This window comes from Vigna unguiculata, chromosome 3, assembly GCF_004118075.2.
Source record: "Vigna unguiculata cultivar IT97K-499-35 chromosome 3, ASM411807v1, whole genome shotgun sequence".
Lineage (NCBI taxonomy): Eukaryota > Viridiplantae > Streptophyta > Magnoliopsida > Fabales > Fabaceae > Vigna > Vigna unguiculata.
Window position 1 is genome coordinate 64003580 of NC_040281.1, and position 25143 is coordinate 64028722.

The 25143-nt window shown below is 31.1% G+C and overlaps 2 protein-coding genes across 20 annotated transcripts; both read left to right on the plus strand.

The window, feature by feature from the left end:
- Positions 1-4268: 4268 nt before the first annotated feature.
- Positions 4269-14171, plus strand: LOC114179752. Of its 8 annotated transcripts, none has more exons than XM_028066180.1 (15): positions 4286-4457; positions 4903-5019; positions 5129-5351; positions 6050-6131; positions 6249-6352; positions 6472-6598; positions 6719-6813; positions 7419-7542; positions 8146-8226; positions 8826-8924; positions 9029-9211; positions 13047-13184; positions 13264-13332; positions 13428-13565; positions 13680-14171. In XM_028066180.1, the coding sequence occupies exons 3-15, from the start codon at positions 5311-5313 to the stop codon at positions 13905-13907; spliced, it is 1509 nt and encodes a 502-aa protein (XP_027921981.1). In that variant the 5' UTR covers positions 4286-4457; positions 4903-5019; positions 5129-5310; the 3' UTR covers positions 13908-14171. The 8 variants fall into 8 exon arrangements, with proteins under 8 accessions (XP_027921984.1, XP_027921981.1, XP_027921985.1 ...); XM_028066184.1 differs by having other exon boundaries at positions 4903-5001; XM_028066181.1 differs by having other exon boundaries at positions 4922-5019.
- Positions 14172-14500: 329 nt separating this feature from the next.
- Positions 14501-24792, plus strand: LOC114179754 (snRNA-activating protein complex subunit). Of its 12 annotated transcripts, none has more exons than XM_028066188.1 (15): positions 14501-14878; positions 15140-15218; positions 17232-17332; positions 17713-17790; positions 19463-19757; positions 19828-19874; positions 19947-20013; positions 20115-20167; positions 21131-21188; positions 22182-22270; positions 22347-22434; positions 22881-22991; positions 23292-23417; positions 23508-23768; positions 24292-24792. In XM_028066188.1, exons 5-15 carry the CDS (start codon positions 19617-19619, stop codon positions 24574-24576), a joined length of 1326 nt encoding a protein of 441 aa, XP_027921989.1. In that variant the 5' UTR covers positions 14501-14878; positions 15140-15218; positions 17232-17332; positions 17713-17790; positions 19463-19616; the 3' UTR covers positions 24577-24792. The 12 variants fall into 12 exon arrangements, with proteins under 12 accessions (XP_027921989.1, XP_027921991.1, XP_027921990.1 ...); XM_028066190.1 differs by having other exon boundaries at positions 19557-19757; XM_028066189.1 differs by having other exon boundaries at positions 19575-19757.
- The last annotated feature ends 351 nt before the right edge of the window (positions 24793-25143 follow it).

Consider the following 25143-nt stretch of genomic DNA (forward strand, 5'->3'; position numbering starts at 1 on the left):
GAAAGTTTAAATTAATAAAAAACCAACAAAAATATAGTATTAAAAATCTAAAGATTTTATAAAAAAAGCCAGCATAAGAAAATTTAATTTAACAGAAATCAACAAAAAGAGTAGCGTTAAAGATCTGCAAATTTAAAAAAAAAAACAATTAAAGTGTCAATTTGAGGTTTTATTGATTTTTTTTTTCTTTTTAGTAGAAATTTTAAAATTTTCAAAGTCTTTGTTCTATATCAGAAAGTTATTGTCTATAAATTTAAAAAGGTACTTTTATCTTTATAACATTTGTTATGTGCATTTATACTATTTTAATTATTGTACTTAATTATTTCAAATTTCAATGTAAAAATGATAATACCAATGCACATTCATTATTCCCTTACCAGTGTCCACTGGTTAGTATTCTCCTAACATTCTCCTAATTGTTATTAGGTTATATTTTATGGGTCTTCCTAACCAGTGCCCTAAGGACACTAGTTAAGGATAATTAATATACATTGGATCCTACAAAAATACATAGAAAAGTGTAATATTAAATAAAATATGACCTAATAACCATTAATGTAATTTTATTTTTTTTAAAAGACAAAAATGCCCATAAATATTGTACATGTGTATTTAATATTTTATTTAATGTTCACAAATAAAATTTAAAAACTAATTAAATAATAAAATAACTATATTTTTAATGTTGCTAAAAATTAAATATAAGAAAATTAAATTAACATAAAACCAACAAAAAAATAGTGTTAAACATCTAAAACTTAAAAAAAAATAACATAAAAAAGTATAAATTAACAGAAAAACCAACAAAAAAAAAATACTTTTAAACATATAAAAATGTTACAAAAAAAGAATAATTAAAGTGTCAATTTAAGACTTAATTGATTTTTTTTTCTTTTTAGTAGAGACTTTAAAAATTCTAAAAACTTGTTTTGTAACAGTAAGTTATTGTCTACACATTTAAAAGGGTGTTTTTGTCTTTATAAAATTTATTATGTACATTTATACTATTTTAATTACTGTATTTAATTATTTCAGTTTTCAATATAAAAATGATGATATCAAAGTACATTTATTATTCCTTAACCAGTGCCCTTAGGGCACTGGTTAGCATTCTCCATATTTTATATATCACACTTAATTATATATTTTTGTAGGATTCAATGTATATTAATTATCCTTAACTAATATCCTTAGAACACTGGTTACCAAAACTCAAAATTTATTTCATTTGTATTTATTCTGGTATCCGTCATATTCTATCCTCTTTCTCCTCTTCATCATGTGTATATTTTTATTTGTGTATATATTTTTTATTGTTTCAAATGTCAATTAAAATATTTTATAAATATGTAAGAGAGATTGTTGTTGTAAAAATTATGAATTCAATAAATTATATATATATATATATATATATATATATATTTGTCTATTTTATTTGTAAGTTAATATAGGTAGCATATAAAAAAATAGTGAAAAGCTAAAACATAAAACAAAAATAATAAAGTTATAAAATAATTTAAAATGAAATTATAAAAAATGAAATAACATAAAAAAGATAAACTAATAATAATTTGAATTAAAAAATAAACATTTTATTTTTTAAACTTTAATACCAAAGATGTTGGTTAAAAAATATGATATCCAAAATTACATTTGTGATATTAAGTTGAAAATATAACTATATTAATAATATCAAATATAAATAACAAATAAAAATATTTAAAAAATAATAAATATATGTGATAAAAACAATTTGATAAATTATGGAAATCAAACCGAAAAAAAAACAAAAATAATAAAGATTTGATAAGAGAACTTGGAGATTTAAGAAATCTTATTATCAGCCATTGAATCATTGAGGAACAATTAAAATAGTTGCAAGGAAACAAATGTTGTGCAAATGAAAAAATAAAAATAAAACTAAGATCAAAGAAAAAAAATAGAAATAAGTTTGTGTTACCACACACAAGTAAGAGATTACACCATTGGACACTTGAAATAAAAAATAAATTACAAATCATTAATAAAAATATTAAAAAATATTACAAATAATGAAATGTGTAACTTGTAATAATCTATTTGATTCAATAAATTTGGGAATAAGAAAAAAAATGTTTAATGAAGATTGTGCGGAAAATAAAAGTACTTTGAAGACTTTAGTAAATTTTGTAGATATAAATAAATCTAATATTTGAGAGACAAGGAAAATGTGTGTAAAAAATTATTAATATATATGTAAAAAATTATTGTTAAAATGAAAACAGATTTGAACAATATTTAAGATATCAGTTTGTCACCTCTATATACAAAACTAGTGTATACAAATATGTATATATAATGTATTTGTTTTATCATAATTATAAATAAAATATATAATTATAGATTAATTACTACAATAATTAGTAAAACATATTTTAATTTTTTAAAATGTTATAATTATATAATAGACAAAAAAATTCTTATTATTTATAAACTATTATCCACTTGTTGTTGTATATACTAAAAGTGATTAAAAGAAATTATAAAGAAAGAATATGTATCAATTATTGTGGATCTTGGAATATAATATCTGATGCATAATAGTACATTCAATTTTTTTTTAATGATTAACGAGGATGAAATTGTGCCTTAGAGATCTGATATACTTTATTGAAAAGATAAAAAAAAATTGTACAATTTTAATATGAAACGTGTAGAGTGAAAGAATTTTATTTGATTTTATGATGTGTCACCACCTACATTTTTGGTTATTTGGATTTTGTTGTATATAATCATTTATCCATAGATTTTAAACATTAAAAATAAAAGGAGTAATTTTATACTTTCTGTGTTTTTTGTGGAAATGTTAAATTTTCTTTTACTTATTCTTTCATTAAGTTTTTATGGATTAAACAAAAACTAATTAACAAAAAATAAAATTATTTTTTAATACAGACATTACACATTAATTATTTTTTATCTTTTTTATTTAGAAAATAAATAATATTTTTTAATTTATTCTTTTACATTTAATTATATTTTAATCTATTATTTAAAATATAATTATTTTATTACAACGATATAATATTTGTGGACAATTTTGTTTTCCAAATGAAATAAATGTATACTAAAAATTATTAATGTCATAGTTTATTTAATATTACATATATTTTATGAACTTTTATAAACTTTAACATTTATAAATTATGTATAATATCTTTAGGAACTCTTGTTTGTAAATATATATTAATACACTTAATTAATATAAGTAATAAATAAATCGCATTAAATAAATTATTAGCAGTATTTTTGAAACTATTTATGTACCATAATTGGAAATATTTAATAAATACCATGTATTTAATGATTTTATAGTTTAATGCTTATATTTTATGGATTTCACGAAACATCATTTAATACTTTTACTTATAGTTTTACAGTATACTACTTATGTTTAATGAATTGTATTATATTGAATATTTTTAGGAATAACATTTCAATATTTTTATACATGTATTAATACATTTAATTAATATATTTAATAAATAAGTCGCATTAACTAAATGTTTTAGCGGTATTTTTAAAGCTAGTTATGCATCACAATTAATGTTGTCAGTAAATCTTTATATTATTATTAATTGAAAACATTTAAGAAATACCATGTATATTAATGATTTTATCGTTTAATACTTATATTAATGAATTTCATGAAGGCATCATTTAATATTTACATTAATGATTTTATAGATTAATACTTATATTTAATAAACTGTATTATATAGACTATTCTACTTTATATAACGTTAAATCTAAAAGTCTCATAATGATATTTTAATTTTTTTGAAAATAAGTTTCTTTTATTATTTATGGATAAAACATTAAATATTTTAGCATAGTTAGTTGACGTGTACATAAGCAAAATCTTGAAAATTTAATAACATTATATGTTTTTGTAAAATTATTTATCATACTTTATATTTTAAAAATATTAATTTTGAACTAATTCATTAGATGTGTAAGAGAAAGAAGTAAGCGTTAAATACGTGAAACAAAAAACTACATGATTAGATAAACTACACAAACATTACTTCATATAAAAATATTTATAATTTCTTGGCCACGTAGAGCTTTATAAGAACATGAAGGGGTAAGAGATAAAAAAATAAAAAGAAGAAAAAGGACAATGTTACAACATTTACGTAATTAATTAAGAAAATAAAGAGGTACGTTTAGATAAACAAAAACCACTACTCAACAGAAAGAAAGACAGCTGGCTATTACCGCTCTTCTTTTCTTTCTTACATTACATTCATTTCTCATCTTCTTTCATTCAAATTCAATTCTCCTTCTCACAAACCACAGCACCAAAACCAACAACAACAACAAAAACAAGAACCAACTTCTTTTTCAATCCACCTTTTTCATTATTTCATCTCTTTCTTTTACTTCTTCAGACAAGCATTTGCTTTTGGGTGGTAAGTCCTAACACCTTCCCACTTTTTTATTCGGGTAAAGTTGTTTGCTTTTCCCCCATTCTTTGCAGCTTCTCCGTTTCTTTTGTTGAGAAAGTAAGAGGGGAACTGCATCCATGGGCTTCAATGTGGTATTTTGGATGTGGGATCTCGTCTGACTTGGAATTCGTGCCTGTTATATTACCCCACATTTCTGCTTTACGAACTTTTACCATTTTAAACACTTTTCTTTCTTGTTTTGCATTTGGGACCCTTCTGTTGAGTTGACGTGTACCCAGTCATCCAAGTTTGAATTTTTTTTGACATTGGATAAATAAAGTTTATTTTCCTGCAATCATGGTACAACTCCAAGGAGTTTAATCTAAACTTTTCTTTTCTTTTCTTTTTCTTTCTGAGGAGGGGTGTGTGAATGAAAATTTTTGGTTACCGTAACTTTTTCTGGTTTTAGGATATGCATTCCTTTTCAGGGCATTTGGATCTGGAAGAGCCTTTTGAGCCTGAAGATTCTTTTCTCTCTTCCACTCTCTCTCTTCAATTCATATGATTAGTTGGGACCTGCTTCTGTGTAAATTTTTGAATTTTTTTTACCACTGCTGCCACTGGGTTTCTTGCTTCTTCTTTTCTTTTGTTATTTAAATTCAAATACCACTCTAAGCTGGCGTCGTTTCTCTCAGGAATTGGGCACTGGCAGTTTAGCTTGTATGTCTGGCATTGACATTGATGAGTAAAAATTATTTGTGAGATTTGAGATCTTTGAGTTGCGAAGATGGTGTGGCCAATTGCCTTTGAGCTTCTTAGCGAGGTCAACTTGTAAGGTGATGAGGTGGAGTTGCAGTGAGCTACATGTAGGAACAAGATGATTGAACAATTCATCAATTTCGTTATTCGGCCTCCCAGGTATTAATTTTTGCCTCTCTGGTTGGTGGCATGGCACTATTCAAATAAGCAGGTACTGTTATGATGCCTACATGAAAGAGAATGTTAACTGTGCCATATTCATTAGGGCTCTTTCTTTTCACAAGAGGATTCCTATTTTGTTCCCCACCCTAGTAATTACGTGTGTCCTGTACTTTTTTGTTTTTGTTTTCATGTTTATCTCTTGCCTTTGATTTCCATACCTCTTTTTACTAATATAGAATCGTATTAAATTTTCATGGCCATGTCATCTTAGTTGTTGAGAATTTAGGGGGAAAGTACTTATATGCATCAAAATCGTCTTTAGCTTTTTAATAGGTTGGTTCTTTCCTTGATAAGCTATGTTCGAATAAGTAGTTTTTTTTAATTTGATTTTAAATTTCATTTAGGGTATTTTTGTTTATAGGTTAAAGTTGTAAGTATTTGAATGTCTGTTCAACCCAATCAAGTTTGAATCATACTTTTCTCTTGAGATGTTTTGAATGTTTTCAAACCTGTAAACCAAGCACACACTCAATCATCTTCAAACAACTATGTTAGACAGGCTTCGTTGTAGATCTTATCAACTTTTTCTTTACTCCAGTAAATAACTATAATAGTGCCCCTGCATCCATGTCCATTTCTCAACTTGTGATTATTTTTTCCAGCAAATTTAGTTACAACTGTATCTACTTTGTCAGGGCGGAGTATAATCCTGACCAGTACCTGTGGGAAAAAGAATTCACCCTTGCAAGTCGAACATACCAAAGGCAGGATTTGGAGGCAAGTATGGACATCATTTATTTGATGGTTTTTTGTTATTATCATCATATGTATTTAGTTAAATCATGATTTCAATTATTTGCTTACTGTTAGATTATCTGTTTTCCAATTCTGCAGCTTAAGAATGCCAGAGGCTATACCTTGAAGTGTAGCCACTATCTTCCATCTCCTTTCCCAGAAGATACTTCTCTTCCTTGTGTTATATATTGCCATGGAAACAGGTGTCTGTTATTTAAAGGGCTCTTGTCTTGACGCTTTGAAAAAATTTTAAATTTAATTTTTTTTAGCTATTCTATTATTCTCCCTTGTGATATATGTGTGCACATGTACAATTATGCAGTGGATGTAGGGCAGACGCCAATGAAGCTGCTGTAATTCTCCTTCCTTCAAATATTACTGTTTTTACCCTTGACTTCTCGGGTTCAGGTTTATCAGATGGAGAATATGTCAGTCTAGGCTGGCACGAAGTAAGTTATCTCTATATGCATGTTTTAATTCCTTTATTAATTTCTGGCTATTAACTTAAGTTTTTGCCTATCCCATCTTTTATGAAAGTACTAATATGTGTCCATTCCTTTGTGTGGTAGAAAGATGATCTCAAGATGGTGGTGTCATATTTGAGAAGCAACAAACAAATATCTCATATAGGACTTTGGGGACGGTCAATGGGTGCAGTTACTAGGTATTAAATCTCCCAACTAACTTGCTTGATGTTGATTTTTACAAGTATTTCTGCACCTTTTATACTTTATAGTTTCTATGTGTACCCCGTACTAAAAAAGGTCCTAGGTGGATGATTTTAATGTTTGTTCTAGTATAGTTTGATGACCTAAGTTATACATCTTCCTTGTATATCTGTCTGCGTGAGATCAAAACTGTTTAGGCCTTCCTATGGGAAGTCATTCTTTTAATTATCCAAGTAAGGAGAATGCTAACAAATGTCTTTAGGACACTCGTGAAGAAATAAAAAGTGAAATTTTTTTGGGAATATTATCAATACCTTCACCGTGATTACCAATACAAGTTTTTATTCATTAATTCTTAGTCAGTGTTTGTAGTATACTTGTTTGCAAGACCCGCCACCCTTTGAGAAATTGGGACAAAAAAGAGGAAAATAACTGACCCCCCTTTTGGAATGCACATTTTTCATAATTTTGATGTCTAAGTTAGTAGGTTTTGTAGTATATCACATTCCCAACCTTACCTGTATTAATGTCGTTATGAGCTACCATTATGCACATATATCTAGTTTCATTGACTGTTCACTTTTGCTTTGGTATGATGCAGTCTTCTTTATGGAGCTGAAGATCCTTCTATTGCTGGAATGGTGTTGGATAGCGCCTTTTCAAATTTATATAATCTTATGATGGAGCTTGTGGATGTTTATAAAATTCGGCTTCCTAAATTCACTGTAATCTCTCTCTCTCTCTCTCTCTCTCTCTGTACCATCTTCCTTTGTAGTAAATGCTCAATCAAAAGAGAAAAAAGGGACTCTATCTGGTCCCATCCCAAAAGTCATGCATCACTATATGAATCTTTAGGGCATGATATCTGCCAGAGGTCTTTAAAACTATTTGTAGTAGATTTAGTAAAATGGGTGGATATAAAAAACTATTAATATGGTCAAATTATAATATAGGTGGAAGCCAATATGACCTTACCAAGCCAGCTTTTAGGTTGAGTTGGAGTTAAATTCCACTTTCTTAATATGGTATCAAAGTTATTCATAGTCAATTCTAGTTAAACTATGGTTCCTCCACTAACATATTACCCCATTTTACTATGCTACAAATAATTTTAAAGACCGTTGATATCATGCCCTAAAGACTCATATCACTACATGCATGACTGGAATGGTTGCTCTACGTGCAACTTTTTTTAAGGGGATATTGCTCGATTTACTTTCTTGGTGGTTGCTTTTGTCTCCAAAACATTCAAACAACATGGATATAAAGCCTATAGCTGTCAACTATGTTTATTTGGTCTGATATTCTGCTGGATTTGCCTCAATTAGGTTAAAATGGCTGTACAGTACATGCGGCGGGTTATTGAGAAGAAGGCAAAGTTTGATATCATGAACCTGAATTGTTTGCTGGTATGTATTAGTTGTGCAGTTCTGTTTTATTTTTCAGAAGAATGGCAAGGCATATTTCGGGCGTTCTACATTTTTTAATTATTAAAATTATTAATGTAATTAGTAAACTCCATTAACCATGACAAGGATGCATTGACACTCCTCGTTTGAGGTGTTTGGTATTTTACACATCTCCCACATCGACACCTCCCTTATATCCTTATGACATGTGTTAGGCAATCTAGTCTTCAGTAGCTTCAATTAAAAAACTTTTTTTTTTTTTATCAACTCAGTTACTACTTGAGTAAACACTTTAGTATGCATGGACACTTGCAAGGTCACTAGTAGTATAATAAAATTTTGCAATTTTTTATCTAACTTTTAGAAACAAATATAGCCTAAAATGTAATATAAAAAATATTTAATGACTCTTCTTGCAAGGCTTGTATATGTGTGTGTGGTGTCCCATTATCCTACATTTTGAACACTAGTCATGTTAGAATGTTTTCTAATTTTTACTATGGAATCTGGGCATTACAGTTTTTATTTTCTGCCTAAACAAATTTTTAAGTAGAGTTATTTCCTTTCCATGTCTGAATTAATGTGTTTTAAATCCACAGGTTGCACCAAAGACATTCATTCCTGTTTTATTTGGACATGCAAGTGATGACAAATTCATTCAGCCCCACCATTCTGATCTCATCTCTGAATCCTATGCGGTATTGATTTATTCCAAATCTTTCAGAACAAAATATTCTGAAAGCAATTTATACTTTCTCTTAATTTGCCGACAAAACATCTAACTTTTTTTCTGATTCTGTAGGGTGATAAAAATGTCATAAAATTTGATGGTGATCACAACTCCTCTCGGCCACAATTCTTTTATGATTCAGTTTCCATTTTCTTCTACAATGTCCTTCGCCCTCCTAATGTTCCTAGAGCTCATAATAAGCTTGAGAAATATTATGATTTGGGGAATTTGAAACTTGGTTCTGGTGTGGAGGAGGTAATTAGCATTTAGAATTTCATGTCTTGATTTCGTGCTCAGTTAAATTCTGTCCTCAATATATTTATTCCCTACGAACACTGCTGCCTACTGGCCATTTTTTGTTTTCTTCACTTCAATTGTAGAATGTTATCAAAATACAAAACCAACTAAAATTGACTAATGAAATGTAGCTGATTTTGCACATTATGGCTAGAGTGCAGCTTGTGGACTAATGAAATGATACATAAAAAGATGCAAACTACAACCCTTAACATTCTCATTTCCGTCCCTAATAGATTAGGTAGTACATTTTCTTGACCTTAGTGCCAACCTTACTCAAATTGCTAGGCTATAGCTTGCCTGAAACCTCTAAAACATGTTTAAGATATGTGGTGGGTCATTGTTAGCATTGATTGAGTCGGGCCAACTTGATGGACCCAAGAATCCAAACCAAACCAGTTAAATTGTTTAGAGTTTTGTGTTAGATCGGGCTCTGTGGAACTGAACCAATCAAAATTCGATGTTAATTAGTCAAAAGTCAGATTCACATTTTTGTATGCATGATGACCCAAAACGACACTTGTTCTAAATTATGTAGAAATTTTCTGTTAGATTGGGTCTTGTGTAACAAAATCAATCAAATTTAATGTTAATAAGTGAGGAGTCAGATTCACATTTTGTATGCATGACGACACTTGCTCTATTATTAATATTTATATTTTAGTTTTTGTACTAACTTACTAAATACTAAGGGACTACATGAGTAAACCTGAGCCCCGTAATCACCATTTTGTGTCATTCCTCATTTGTGGGAGACTTTGTTTCCCAAGCCCCAAATGGCAGACAGTCGCTCCTTATGGTCACTCTGACAATACCTGGCAATGGTATGAACTCCATCACAGTTTGAAAGGTTCAAACCTGTTTTTTTCTTTTTTCACTGTTTGGGCTTTTCTGCTTTCTTTTGTGGGTTCTTCGGTGGGAGACACCATTAAGAACGGGAAATGTGTTAAACCCAAACGTATATTTAAAAAATGTTCTTAATGGTGTTCTCTCTATTTCTATCTGTTATGATAGGTTCAAAGTAGGATAAGTAAGCTTTTTTCAAAAGCTGCTTGGGTTGTACCTAAATTACTTGTTTTTTACTCTTTCATCTATCAACGTTGTATCACATATTAACTCTAAATACATATGACTACCTAAGGGAGAACTTTTCAAGCTCTCAAAATACACTTTCTCCTTTTCTTTAATTTCTCAAATTGGTATCAGAGTGGGACCTGCTCTGCCAATCCTTACCTTGTTTTTGTTCGTTGTCGTTGTTCGGCATTGTCAACCGTCCAATTTTGTCCAGCAACCATCAGATATGGATTGTCTCCGAATGACAACCAACCCTACCAGTCTGTTCTCAGAAATGTCCACATGTGCCTCCATGTAAAAAGTTTAAAACTGTGTAAGTTTTTGGAAAATCAACAGATGAGTTGAAGGGTTTTAAGAAGCAGAAGAGAGGAATAAATAAGGCCAAAAGACCAAAGTGGTAAAGTAAGTAAGATAAAAAGAACAATAGTTTGGCTGAACTAGTGAAAAGACAGCCAAGAAATGGGTAAGTGAAATAGAAATAGGGAGTGAAAAGTCAAGACTTTATTTTCCATTAATTTCAAAAGTAATTTGGTTAAATTCCTCAATTTTATTTTATCTCATTTTCCTTTTAAGCTTTGAGGCTTTGAACTTCTCTTATTTACTTGCCTGTTCTTCCTCAAGCCCCTTAACTTATCTTACTTCTTTACATCATTGACCTAATGGATCTATCTGAAATTTATTGCTGCAATTTTCTAATCCTTATACTCAACCTATGAGGGACTTAAAACTTAATTAAATTGTTTTTTTATTTTTCATGTGGAGACACTTAAGTTATGTTGATGCAAGGTAACAACTATGTTACCAAATTGACAGCAAAATCAAACGGTGGATACTCAAATAAAAAACTAAAATAAAGATCGAGTACTCAATATGGTGAAAATTTTTAATAGGGACTCAATTGAAAATCCCCAAAATTATAAGATACTTAAAATTTAATTAAGCCTTTTTATTCATCTTATTTTCCTTTTTGAGCTTTGATGCTTTGAACTTTTTTCCCTTATTTACTCGCCTCTTCTTCCTCAATCCCCTTAAGTTATCTTTTTTCTTTATATCATTGACCTAATGGATCTATCTGAAACTTGTTGCTGCAATTTTCTAATCCTTATATTTGTCTAAATTTCCAGTCCCTAAACCAGCTTGCATGTCTGATCCTTAAATCTAGTTTTGCCACATTTGCATCCTTTGCACTTTAGATGTGCGCACATTCTGAATCTGATTATTATTTATTGTGTGGAGACTGTTTGACAAAGATAAATAGTCAATTATCAGAAGTCAAACACACCATTAGGAATTTTAGGCAAAGCTTGCTTAAGTTGTCCTTCACTGTATTAATTTTGTTGGAAAAAGTGTCCCCACATTAGATCTTAGTTAGATAGAAGTTCCCTTATTTGATTGCTTCAAATATTGGATAATGATAAAAAATTATTTCATCATTTTTGGATAAAGCCTATGCTAATGGCATATGAAGATATTCTTAAATTTCACCTTCGTTTGCAAAATAATTTGTTGTGTAATGGTGACCTTTTCGTATTTGTTGTTGTGTTCATATACTTGATTGTTCAAGAGGGTTCGAAAGTGTGGAATGGTGCACTTTATAAAATTTAAGAATCAAATGGGAGGATGGTTCTTTCAAATATTGTTTTCAAGATTCTATTATTGACATTATTGTTAATTTAAGATTGGATGTATCAACCAGGTGGGATTCAATATAGCTGATGTTTGGAAGTGCACTTAAATTTGTAAGAACATTTGATATTATTAGGCTGTCAGATGCAAATTTTTAGGATGTCCATCTAATGAAGATTTGAGGGGATAAAAATGACAGTTTCTGGAACCATTTTGAGAGCATAAACATGATACCAGATTCATCTTACCCAACCTCAAACCTATATTTTTAGCATGTATAGAATATTGAATGCATGTTCAATGAGAACTTGCTCGATAATGGAAACGTGTGCAAGAATGAAAAGAAAATTGGGTATTAGTCAACATTAGAAAATAAGGTTAAATGTACAAGATGTTGAGAAGCTTTATGGAAAATTTGATTAATTTTAATGCACAAAGTGCATCTCAATCATGGTATGTTAGATAAGTCAAGTGGGGAAGGAAGTAGGAACAAGAGGTCAAAAGTACTCAAAATAATTTTTTTAAACGATTAGTCATTACTTTCATACTTTCATCAACTTTTTTGTTAAGATGACTGATTAATAAATTACTTTTTGCTGGAGCTTAACAAGTTTCAAAATGGAAATAAATCTTAACATTAAGAAAAGTGAACTGAATGTTTGTTTGGAAGTAAAACCACTTTATTATGATGGCAATGAAGATTTAGACGTGTTAAGTTAGAAAACTAATAAAAAAGATTCTCTGCACATGCACTCATGGCATAAGACGTATTAAGTATTCCAATCGCCACAGTAGCATTAGTGCACATGCTCTTACTAGATGAAGAAGTTTTTTCTCACCGCAGAAGATACAAAAGTTTGAGGCACTGTTATTGAGATTGACTGTCTTATTTTTGTCTTTTTCTATTAGATGAAGATAGTTCAATGTGCTATCAAGATGAATATAATTTTAGAACAATTCATGAAGGACAATTAATGAAGCCCACATATTTCTATATGTGGTTATGTATTGATATGGTCATATGATTGAGCTTATGTTATGTGAGCATTTTTTTTGAAGAACAGGAACTAATTTGCTCTTGTTTTCATTCTAGAGCTTATTGTATGAGATTCTCTCTAGTCTGCGGTCTGCATCAACCAATGCTGCAAGTTCATCTTCTGTGCTTCCAGCAATTTCCACCACAAAATCAGTTACAGAACTTCTTTCGGACGTCACACCACTGACTGATGTAGTAGGGCCTGTTCATTACTTTTTATTTAAACAACATTTTAATGTTTAGTTCATTCATCACTTGTAAATTTATAATGCAGGAATCCTTTTTCAGAGAAGATAGTGTTGGCAATGGTGAAACTGGCCGTGATGAACCCACGGATGTGCAGGTGATCTTATCACGAGATAGAGTGTTGTGTTGAAGTGTGGCATTTTATAATTTTAGCAGTCTTTATTTTAAGTGTGGCATGGTTGAATTTGATAGGATAAGCTGAACGGCGAGGGTGAAGATTGCTGTTCATATACTAGCTCAAATAGAGAAAGTTGGGGCAGATGTTCTTCGTTAGGAGGCAGTGATGAAGAATGTTGTGCAGATTTAAGGGCTGATGATACCCTCTCTCAGGTATGACATAATAATACATTGAAAATGATATTGGAAGTGATTCAGTAGTGTAGCATCGATTATGTCAATCAGAACCAGTTCTGACATGCTTCATTTATAAATAAACAATGTCAGAATAATGTGAAGGTGTTTGCAACACCCATGCGTGGCACTAGAGAGAAACCGTCGTACCCAAAAGAAGATGAGAAGAAGCAGAAGAAGAATAAGAGTAAGAAAAAGAAAGATGAAAGCGTTGTGAAGAAGCCGAAGAGCGAGAGGTTTGAGAAGCTGGAAGCTCTAAGCAGACGCCTGCGGCATTGCCTTATGAAGGGATCAAACCATCGAAGGCACAAGTCCTCTTAGACTAACCTCTCACCCCTTTCTCTTTTGTATTATATTATATTATCTCCATCCATCTTTTAACTCTAATGTTCTTTCAACATTAAATATTACAATACTATTTCTAGGTAGTTCTCCAAATTCAACTTGGTTTTTAGGTTACTTTAGGAATTGCATAACATTTGTTTCTCTTCGGCTTTGATTTACCCCACTGTGATTATTACTTGATATGAACATTATTACTTTTTGTAACTTTTCGGGTTATAAAAAAGAGTATCTTCGTAAAAATCTCAAATCATGCATTATTAGCGCTTGTTATGTTCTAATAATGTATCGATGATTTCGGACGTGTATAGGTTCAATATATTTCAGACGAGTTTATGAATAAAAATTTGACAGCATTTCAAAACGGAAACAAAAAAAATAGTGATTTAACAGTCAACAATCTTGAAGCCAGAAAGATAACGATTTGATTCAATTCATGCAACTGGAAGGATCCATACAAAAAAAAATTGTCTCATTCTCATTTACTGTCACGATTTGATCCTGTAAAGCAAAATAGGAAAAAGAAAAATTCCAAAAGCAATATTTAACAAAAAAATAAATAATGGTGGACTGGGCCAGTCCAGGGACGGGACGGGCTATATTTCCTGAGTGCTGTGTTAACGGGCTGGCCCGGCCCGACTTCAACGGGTCAGACACGGGTTGTGGCTGAGTTCTTCCTTCTCACCACCGCCGCTACGTACGTCTCTCTTCGTCGTCTCCTCTGACTTCCCTCTTCTCAGCAATCGTCGTCTGTCGGTTCCAACTTCTCACCGCCATCGGGCTTAGCTTCGCGAAGTCTATCGCTCATCTCTCTCGCTCCACCACTTTGATTGTTTATTCCCCTCCATCTCTCCCACCTACTCTCGGTTATGGCTTGCCCCATTGCATATTCGAATCTCAACATTGGATTGCCCTAGTGCCCTAGTCTATCGTTCTGTAGATGTGTTGCTGTATTACATTCTTCCATCTATCTAATTTTTATTTTGTCTCGGTTAATTTGTTTGAATTTGGATTTATCGTTTAATTTTGTTAGTTTTCCTTTTGTCTATAATCTAGGGTTAATTTTACCCCACACAACTATTTGTCGAAATAAAGTGATATTTTCAGGACTGTATATTTAAATCTGAAATAAAGAATAAGAATAACCAATGTCGCAAAGAAGCTTCCAATTTCTCCAGAAAAAGAAATCATTTTTTCGTTCCGTTGTGTAGCTCTCACTCACGCTTGGGACTGCGAGGGGAAACCAACGAAGAAGACTTGATTCGTGTCTCGGCTAATGACGGTCTCGAGGTAATTTACTTCGCTCTGTCAAACCTTTATTTGGATGTCTTCTTGAAGTTCATTCTGTAATATGCTTGCTATTGTAATCGTTTCTGATCAATATTCTTTTCTGTTGATCATCATTCTTTGTATACTTCTGATATTTGAAACACTGTTGCTTCCTGTTGGATTTGTCTTGACTTAATCATGCCTCAAATCCTCGCTGTATAAAAATTTAACACAAAAAAGGAAGATACACATAGAGACCGACAAATGATAAGACGGTGACATATGAGATTCGCAAAATTAAGACTTGGGACAGAAAAGTATGATTTATATTGCTGCAAAAAGCATCAGCCTTAGTGTGTTGAGTGTTAGTGTTTATATTAATCGGTATAACGAAAAACCTCTGATATACCGAGTGCCGGGAATTTGAAAGTTCCATATCTTGTAAAAGGTAATTTCTTTGTCGTTAATAAGATTGTACTGGTTTGTTTTTATTCTATATTTCTAAATGTTAAAAAATCAATTTAGTTTTCTACATTTGCAAAGTTAGAGTGGTTATATTTAATTTGGAAATTTACGTAGGTTTTATTTTTTCCTTTTAAAAGCAATGATAAGGAGTGAATTTTAAGTCTAACTCAACTCTACAAAATCAGCTTGTTAGGATGAGTTAGGTTTAAAGTCCACTTCTTAATATAGTATCGGAGTTATGACTTGAGCCTATTTTAGTGAAGTTTGTTCTTTATTTGGTTTATGGTTTCACTTGCTATTGAGACGTTATTGAACCACCCATTAATGTTACAAATGACAAACTTTACTAGGATAGGCTTAACCAAGGTCCTTTATAGCATGTTGAGAGGTGAATTTTAGATCTAATTCAACCTTACAGAACCAACTTGTAAGGTGCAATCTGTACTTATATATTATAAATTGAATTTATCTATAGTCAATAGTAGCTTTCAACACACATATCGAGACATATACATCTCAAGAGTGAGACTAAACATTACTCAGGAAAAGTGTAAATTATTTTGAAGAAAGCTCTCCTCGTGGAGCTGTACTGGCTAAGAGCAGTTCTTCAACAAACTGATGACTGTTATATAATGTAAAGATAATTAGAAAGCTCTTGGAAACTAATTTTTTGTTTGATATATTTTTATCCTCCTATACTTTTCTTCTCTTTTATTCTTCAATACTTTATTTTTATAATGTGAAAATATGAAAGTAGAAATATGGTTATACACCATACCTGACAATATCCATGGAAAAGTAATAGCTTGGGAAGGCCTAAGCACGGTACTGCTGAAGTTTGTCCTTTGTTTGAGTGAACAGAACTTCAATTTAAAGCATAATTTTGCAAGATAAATATTTAGGTGTGGGATGTGCAATCTGTAGGAATTATGTTTTATTCACATACCTGTCTTATATACTCAGTAATTAGCATAAGGGGCATCCTGTCAGTCACACAGTAAAGTTAACTGACGAGTTTCATGTGTAACCTGTGTATTCCATGGGGATTCACATCTAGATTTTATTGCTTGTTTACTACCACAATAGTAATCTAGGGATTAAGTGTTACACTTGACTAATGGGCCAACAACTAAATTTAAATATTTTTGGTCTATATAGGTTTTTCAATTTTCAATCTGTAACTTGGATAACTTTCAATAACTCTTGGATGTAGTTCAGGATATGCGTCAAATGTTTTAGATTGAGTTTGAATTTCAAAAGAATTCTTTTAGTGGAGCACTTCATCATTTTATATTTACATTCAACAAGTGATTTAGACTTTTGGGTTTTTGAATGCCAACAAGGTTAATACGAATGGGGTTGCTTATCAAATGATATAAAGTTGTGCACACAGAAGTCAGGTCATATATTGACTTGATGGGTTTGGGTTTTTGTTTCTGTCGGGCTTATGATGAACAGTTCTGTAATTGATATTTGAAGGACATGGATTTCGTTGTATTTAACTTGTATTCTTGAGTTCATATAATTCTCAAGCTTTTGCCTGTTTTAGAACATTTTCTTTTGATACAGGAATAGTTAAAAAGGTTACTGGGGAAATCGAAGAAATTACCGTGGAAAAGCTGACTTCGTTTTTGAACAATTAATTGCAAATCAAAACAAGTTTACATCAGGTTTTTTAAAGCTTCATTAGCACAGTTGCTCCCTTTTGTTTAACCATAATAGTATTTGAATAAATATTTATCATGAGTTTTGTTACAAACACTATATTTTTAAATAGTATTGTTTTTGTTGTGTAGTTCTGAACTGATTAGAAACCACTTCTGGCTTAGTTGACTTGTTTGTGTTTTGGATGTATTTTACTGTTAAGATGTATGCATCATTAGTTTTTTTTTTTTTTTTTTTTTTTTTTTTAACTTTTTGAGACATGATCTTTTCATGATCAATCTTAACAGATTAAACTTCAAATTGAAATGCTATTGACTAATAATAATTTGTTGATTTTGCTGAAATATTACTGTTTCTCTTCTCATGTTATTTCAAACCATGCCAGGATAAAAATCTCCGTGGACTCTTAAATTTTTTTGATACTTTGATACTTCTCATGCGTTGAACACATGATGAAAAGAAGGTGAACATTTTTTTTTATCAACATTGTGTTATAATCTGAAATTTAAGCATGATAATGGAAGGAAGATGTTTTGTTATCTGAAATTTATAGAGTCAGAACTACCATTATGGGCTATGTTATGATTTAGTTATAGGGTCATAGTTATCGTTTTGGGATGAAATTACTTTCATACTGACATAAAATCAAGTCCCACATTTGTTAGAGATAGAACCTGAAATGAGTATGTAAATGGAGCGTGACTCTCACCTCACAAGCTAAGTTCTGTAGTTAGACTCAATTTACATTCTAAGATGGTAATTGAGAATCTAAACTAGATCTATTTAAAAAAGGGTCACCTCTTATATTATCTACTCACCTAGCCCAATATCATAGGATGTGAGAGGGTGTATTGGAAAAAATTGAGTCCCATATTGGTTAAAGATAAAGTCTAGATAAAGTATGTAAATGGAGAATAACTCTCACTTTGCAGGTTGGTCTTATTGGGTTGGGTTAAGCCAAATCCTATTCTAAGATAGATCATATCATTTTCTCTTGCTGACAAAAAGAAAAAGAGGGATGAGGAGGGATTTTCCCTCCATTCCTCTCAGTTCCTCTCCTTCTCCTTGTAACTTTGAACCTTTATCTGATTGTTTCACTTAATGTCATATTTACTAAATATAAAAATAATATAATAGTACACTGGCACGTGAAATGTTAATAAATATCATGTCCTAATGTGTCAATATTCCATCTATTAACAAAGATCAACTATGTGAATCCACTTTCTGCATAGCACACTTCTTAATTCACAAATGATTTTTTGATGTTATGTTTATCTATTAAGAGTGATGAGATAGTTTCTCCCTTTTCCCAATGAAAATAATTCAAGACATTTGCCAGCCATATAGTCAATTAATCTAGGATACATGATTCATTTTATTCAATTTGACCCTTGTTTTGTAAACAAGCCTTCAAAATATTCACTTGAAAAATTTTCTTGAACTTTATTTTAAAAAGTTCTAGAGTAAAAAAACTGCAATAACATTTTTTTTTGTTCAATATTTTTATGAAATTAATTTTTAAATTGAATAAATATTTAAAGTAAAAAATAAAAACATATTTACATTAATTTAAAATTATAAAATATTTTAATTGACTTTTTAGTAAATATATTCTTAATTTTGCTTTAATTATATATTTAAAATCGAAATACTATATTTTTATTTATCTTCACTCTAGTTTTACTCTTCAACACTATATTTAATAAGGCCTTTATTACATGTTTATTAACATTCTCTATGTTTGATGTAATTTTTTGAAAAATATTTTTCTTATTAATTTGATTAAGAAACCAGTTTAGACAAAATAATATTTATTACTTTAACAGGTAATATAACTGTGTGGAAGATTTAAGTGGGTTGATAATCATGAAACAACAATAGGAAAAAATGGGAACTTAAGAAGAATGTTGTTTTCAAAGAAATTCTGTTATCCCATAATTTTAGTTATATTAGTTTTTTATGTTGCTAATTGTTATATTCAAATGTATTTAATTTCTTTTATGGAACAAAGTTGTTAAACTTTATCTTGGTAATTTGACATATTTATTTTTATTCATTATGTAAATAATTTTTTGCATTTTTACAGTAATTAATTATGATAAAACTTTTACATGGATGATTGATCCGTACAGTGTAGGGGCTAAAATACTTGTATTTATTAGTGTGGACTGTCCCGGCAATATCTTCCTACCTGTTGATTGAGAATACAATATATATTATACACAGTCACTGCCTAAATTTCAGAAGTGGTTCTCTGAAACTTGATTATATCAGTGAGAAGGAGGAATGGATTGTTCAATTCCAGAGGCAGCAGAATGCGATCTCTCCATTCCAATTCCGAGAGGTGGACCCATTTACGTTCCCAACATGGTCGGCCCCTCCACTAGGGTTCCTCACTTTCAGACTTCTCTTCTTTCTGAACTTCAGGTTGGCTCATTATCTCTCTTCTCTTCCCTCCTTTTCATCTTTTCCTTCTAATTTATTCCTTTTCTTGCAGAATCTTGAGGCCGAATTGTCTGAAGATTTCTCTCACCTTGATATCTCGTATGGATTGTTCCTCTCTACCACTACCGTCTTTCTCGGGTCACCATTAATTTATGATGATTGTCTTTGCAGGGTGGATGACCTTAAAATATTTACCGAGGACCAGTTGATGGATATGGCTCTCAAAGAAGTATTTAAGGTATTATACACATGCACTAGCCTATGCTGTTTTTTTTTATTCCATTGCTGGAGTTCTTTAGGTTTCACTCCTTGACATTAGTAATGGAAGTGATATTACAGGGTTCGGAGAACGATGAAAATCATCCTCCTCTTCCAGACCAACCCAATGCAAGGTCATTCTTTTTTTCTTCTTTTTGTTGTTGTTATGGTTGCTGTTGCTCTTGTTGCAAGGATGGCTTAGTTTGATTAGTGGGTAACCAAGAATGGGAAATTGAGAGAAAGAAGAAAATCTTCTATATGTCAATTGAAAATTGTCATCTTTCTGGAGGGGGAAAAGATCTAGCTAGTCACCAACATATGCCCAGTCTTATGTCATCCTGCACCTAATCTCATTGATGTTACGCCCAAACAGTTTACCCAGTTTTTCTTGAAAAACTAATTATGACGTTTATCTAAGTATATCCATCATGTATGCATACTTTGTACATGGCCATTATGGGTACGACTCAATAAAATCCTGACACTTAGACGAAAAAGTTTACTGTTACAAGACATTCACCTTCCGTTACACAGCAATTTTCTTTTCCGTGTTTTATTCTATTCTTTCTTTCTTATTTAAACTTCCTAGTTCACATTTTGGTAATTTGAATATAATTTGTAATGTGTTTTTTCCCATTAATTTCACCATCATCTTTCATTGCTATGCCTTTATTGCTCCCAGATTGATTGTGATTATGAGTGTTTATTGTTCATCATGGATTCCTTTCTTTATTTTTGTTTTTGAGTATTTATATGTGTAATATCAATTATTTAGTTTGTATCATAATATTTAAAATATTGACCATCCTGCTTTACTTTAGCCTGCTTTAGCAGTTTTAGAGTTGGCCTCTCAATGCCAATATCTAATATTGATAACTTAGCCTAATCTGTGTGTGTAATTTCCTGCAGATATGGTTGTAACTTCATGTTTTTGTGATCTTTTATCAAGTGATAGAGAATTAAGTAGTTTTCTTATACTTGTATTGAATCTCTGTAAGTGCTCTGCTGGAAACCTAACAATGACTAAGAATGTGCACCTATTCATTACATGCGGTCTGAACTTGTCAGTTAAGAATTGTTGGTGGATTTGGCTGCAGGTGTGGTGAGAAGAAATCAAAAAGAAAGAGAAGTGGAACAAATAATTCTGTTCTCGACGTAAGCTAATTCTCTAAAAACATTTATGTTTCCCTATAACTATTTGATACTTATATTGCTCTTGTCAGTTTAATGCCTGAAATGAGATAAAAGTTTATTACATGTATTAGAAGTTGAGAATTAGTCATTCTAAGTTATGAATTTAAGTTTTTAAGTTTCTTTTGGATTAGAAAGAAAACTATATCATTCAGTTTCAATTGTTATTCTTTTGCTCCTACCAAAATGTCAAAAAACTTAAATTGCTCCTAAATAATTGAGACAAACAAAATGTGGTACTGTTCAATACTCCCTTCATAATACCTGCTAGACTGGCAATACATGGTGAAAACTAAGAAAATGGTAGGGATTACCCTTCACAAGCCACCAAAACCCCAGAAATGATATATATAGTCTCTGATACAATGTCAAAGATAAAGTGATATCATGAAAAAGACTGAAGAAAGGTTTTTGGTACTGTTCTCTGGCCTTTATGTCATTAAATTAACAAATCCAGTTCTTTATAAATACATGAACGATTGCAAGATATTTTGTCCTAAAGTCTAGCCTGGAGAATATTCTGTTAGTTACAATATATTCATGGTAAGAATGTAGGGGTACAAGTAATAAACACGTGACAACGTTCATTGCAGCTTGGCCTAGTTGATGGTGGTACATGTCAGTTGAAAATAAAGTGTCCAAGTTTAGGATAACTGAATAAGCATATTAAGTGTGTTCATGATTCATACACCATAACCATTTTCAATTTATTTTTATGCTGTCATAATTTTGACTATGTTGTTAGAATAGTTTAGTTAGACTTTTCAAATTGTTTAAAACTGTTTCACACAGGACCTAGACATGAATACGTGTTTAGATCTCTGGACCATTTAGCTTCCAAAATGTTGTTTAGAATCGAATGTGTTGTCAAGTCAATCATAAAGCCTTAACAATTTTTTTTGGGTTGAAGGTGGGGGTGTTGTTATGTATCTCTTCTTATGTATAATTAATTTTCAGATTGACTGTATAGAAAAGGTGGAGCATGTGGTGAGAATCAAACAGAAGCAGGAAGAAGACAAAGCAGCCGTCAAACTTCATTCATTTAAGTTGGTATTGCTAATATTTAGTGATTATTCTATTTTGTATATAAGGTCTGATTTCATGTATCTTGTCTTTGTGCAGTCCTGCTTTCAAGATCAATGAAGCTGCACATAAATCAACTAAGACAGAAAGGATGAGGACTCTTAGGTCTATGAGTTCCACCAGAAAGGTTACTTCAAAATCTTATATGATTATTGTTGCTATTGAGATTGTTTCTTCAATTTGAAACATTTTACTGATGAATCCAACTTTCAGATAAGTTAAAGCAGTTAGTTATTATAGCCTCTCATATGTGTACCTTCTAAGCTTTTGGCTTGCCTAATATATATTCCTTTCTCAATTGGATTAATTATTTTATCTTGAAGTAAAGACGTATAAAACCCGAGAGTTCATGAGAAATTATATTCAACTAAAACATGAAATTCAATTAGAAATTGTATCAGGAGTTCCTTTTGTTGGGTGTTATAGTTCCGTTCTTGCAACTGACTAAAGTTGGTTTTGCCCTGTCTGAATGGCTGCAAGTGCAAAGTTGATATTGTAAACATGTCCAAACAGGAATGAGTTTTATGCATTTCCCCACATATTTTCTTATTTATAATCCCCATTATATTTTAGATTAATGTTTGGCAGGTCAACGCAGTCAACCTTCAGGAACACGTACCTGTGCAGTATCCTGAAGTTGTTTTGTTTGTGGAGGTGTACCATAATGTTCGCAAGGGTACCAAGGTATTTCTCAAATTTAGAAGGACTAATATTCTACTTTATTGTATAAATTATCAGGTCATTGGACCTATAAATGCATCAACATGCTGGTTATTTTAAAAAATATGGACAGCTAATTCTAAGGAGACAAATATAGAACTTATACACAATGAGCACCCACCACGGTTTTGACAGTATTGAATACCATGCTGATATGAACTAAATTGAAATTTTATATCTGATTTGTTGAAGGAATCATGAATCGCTACCATTCTGAAATAGCTGTTTAACCAGTAGGATATCTGTTCTTTAATTTTTGGGTAGATCCAGGAGTTATTAGTTCTTGGAGGACAGATGTTAACTGCACTAAGGGACAAGATCTTTTGCTCAACAGACCAGTTGATGCACAAAGCTGGGCAGCATGATCCTTCTGGATATTTTCTCATAGAAGTATGCATGATCACTTATTCTTATCTTCTTATGATGTTAATATGCTAATTATTTTTTCTTTGAATTTGACGACAAGCTATTTCTCTGTAGGATGTATTCTGCCCTGATTTGAGGGATCCATCCGCTATTGATCTCACAAGACCTATTTTGGATTGGCTCCAAAACTCCAAGGAGGAGGCACAAAAGAAATGGGAATATATTATAACTGGGGAGCTGCAAAAGAAACAAAAGGCAATCATGGGTGAACAATCTGCATCACAGTTGCCTCACTTTAGATCCATTGAGATGCAGAAGTTACGTTTTTGTGACTTAAGCTTTCGACTTGGTGCTGGATATCTCTATTGTCATCAGGTACATTATTTTTTCTGTCTCAGATTAATAGGTATGGTATATGAAGGGGGGTTTTATAATGTCAAATACCATGGTTTCACCTGTGGCACTTGATGCTAGATGTAGTCTGTTGGTTTAATTGAGTAAAATATGTTCTTTAAATAAGTATCCATATACCCTAGCCTTCAGCCACTGCCAACAAACCAGGAGAACAAGGACATAATCATGCCCAAAAGGACAGAACCAGGAGAACAACTTAAATAAATATGATGGAGAAAGTACATGATATTCAACTTATACTATTTTACCTTCTATTGATGTGTGTGTGTGTGGTTACAAGAAGAGGCTAGACACTTACCTTAAACCTAACCTTAAAGCGGGATACAAGATAAAAAAGAAGAAAATAACATTAAATTCCACAAAGAGGATGTTTCATACCAGTTTGAGAGTATTATTTTTATATATATTTGTAATTTTTTCATGTGAGATATACTTTGTAGTTTTTCTTTTATGTTGTGAATTGTTCTCTGCGTGAAACCTGCAGGGTAACTGCACCCATACCTTAGTGATACGAGATATGAGGTTAATTCATCCCGATGACGTGCATAATCGAGCTCTCTATCCAATAGTCACGTTTCAACTGAAGTTGCGTTTTCAGAAGTGTAGTGTTTGCAAGATATTCAGAGCTACAAAGATCACTGTGGATGACAAGTGGACACCAGAAAACCCTTGTTATTTTTGTGATGACTGTTTTTCCCTACTTCATCAAGCAGATGATGGCACTGCATTATATACCGACTTTGTAGAGTATGATTACAACCATGATTGATTGCTGTTAGCCTTGGACGAACACCAACACCCGATTAAAGTTGCTTACAAAAAGCTCATTCAAAATTGCTTCTTTCATTTATGTATTGAATTTTTTTTATCTTTGAAAGTAAAATCTATAGGTCTACAGGGTAGGAGAAAATTTGTTAGATGCCTTCTTGAAGATGCTTATGTATAAATATTATTTACAATAATGTCTTTTTAGGATCAACTGAAAGAGTAGGTACGCTGCCGCATACACAAACAAAAAATATACTCCAGTTTCTACCTCTAAAGCTAATGCTAATATATTTAGTTTCTACCTTCAAAGCTAATACTGTATTTATACTTTAAATGATATCTTTATGGATTAAAGATAAAATTAATTTATAATATATATATATATATATATATATATATCTATATATATATATAATATAAATTATTATTACTTCAAACGGACGGGAAAGTTTAAAGCTGACATATATTACATTCACCACATCAAATAAGTGGCGGAGTACTGTTGGTGTAGGGAGGGCCATGTCCCCCAAAGTTTTAATTTTTTTATATATTATAAATATTAAAAAAT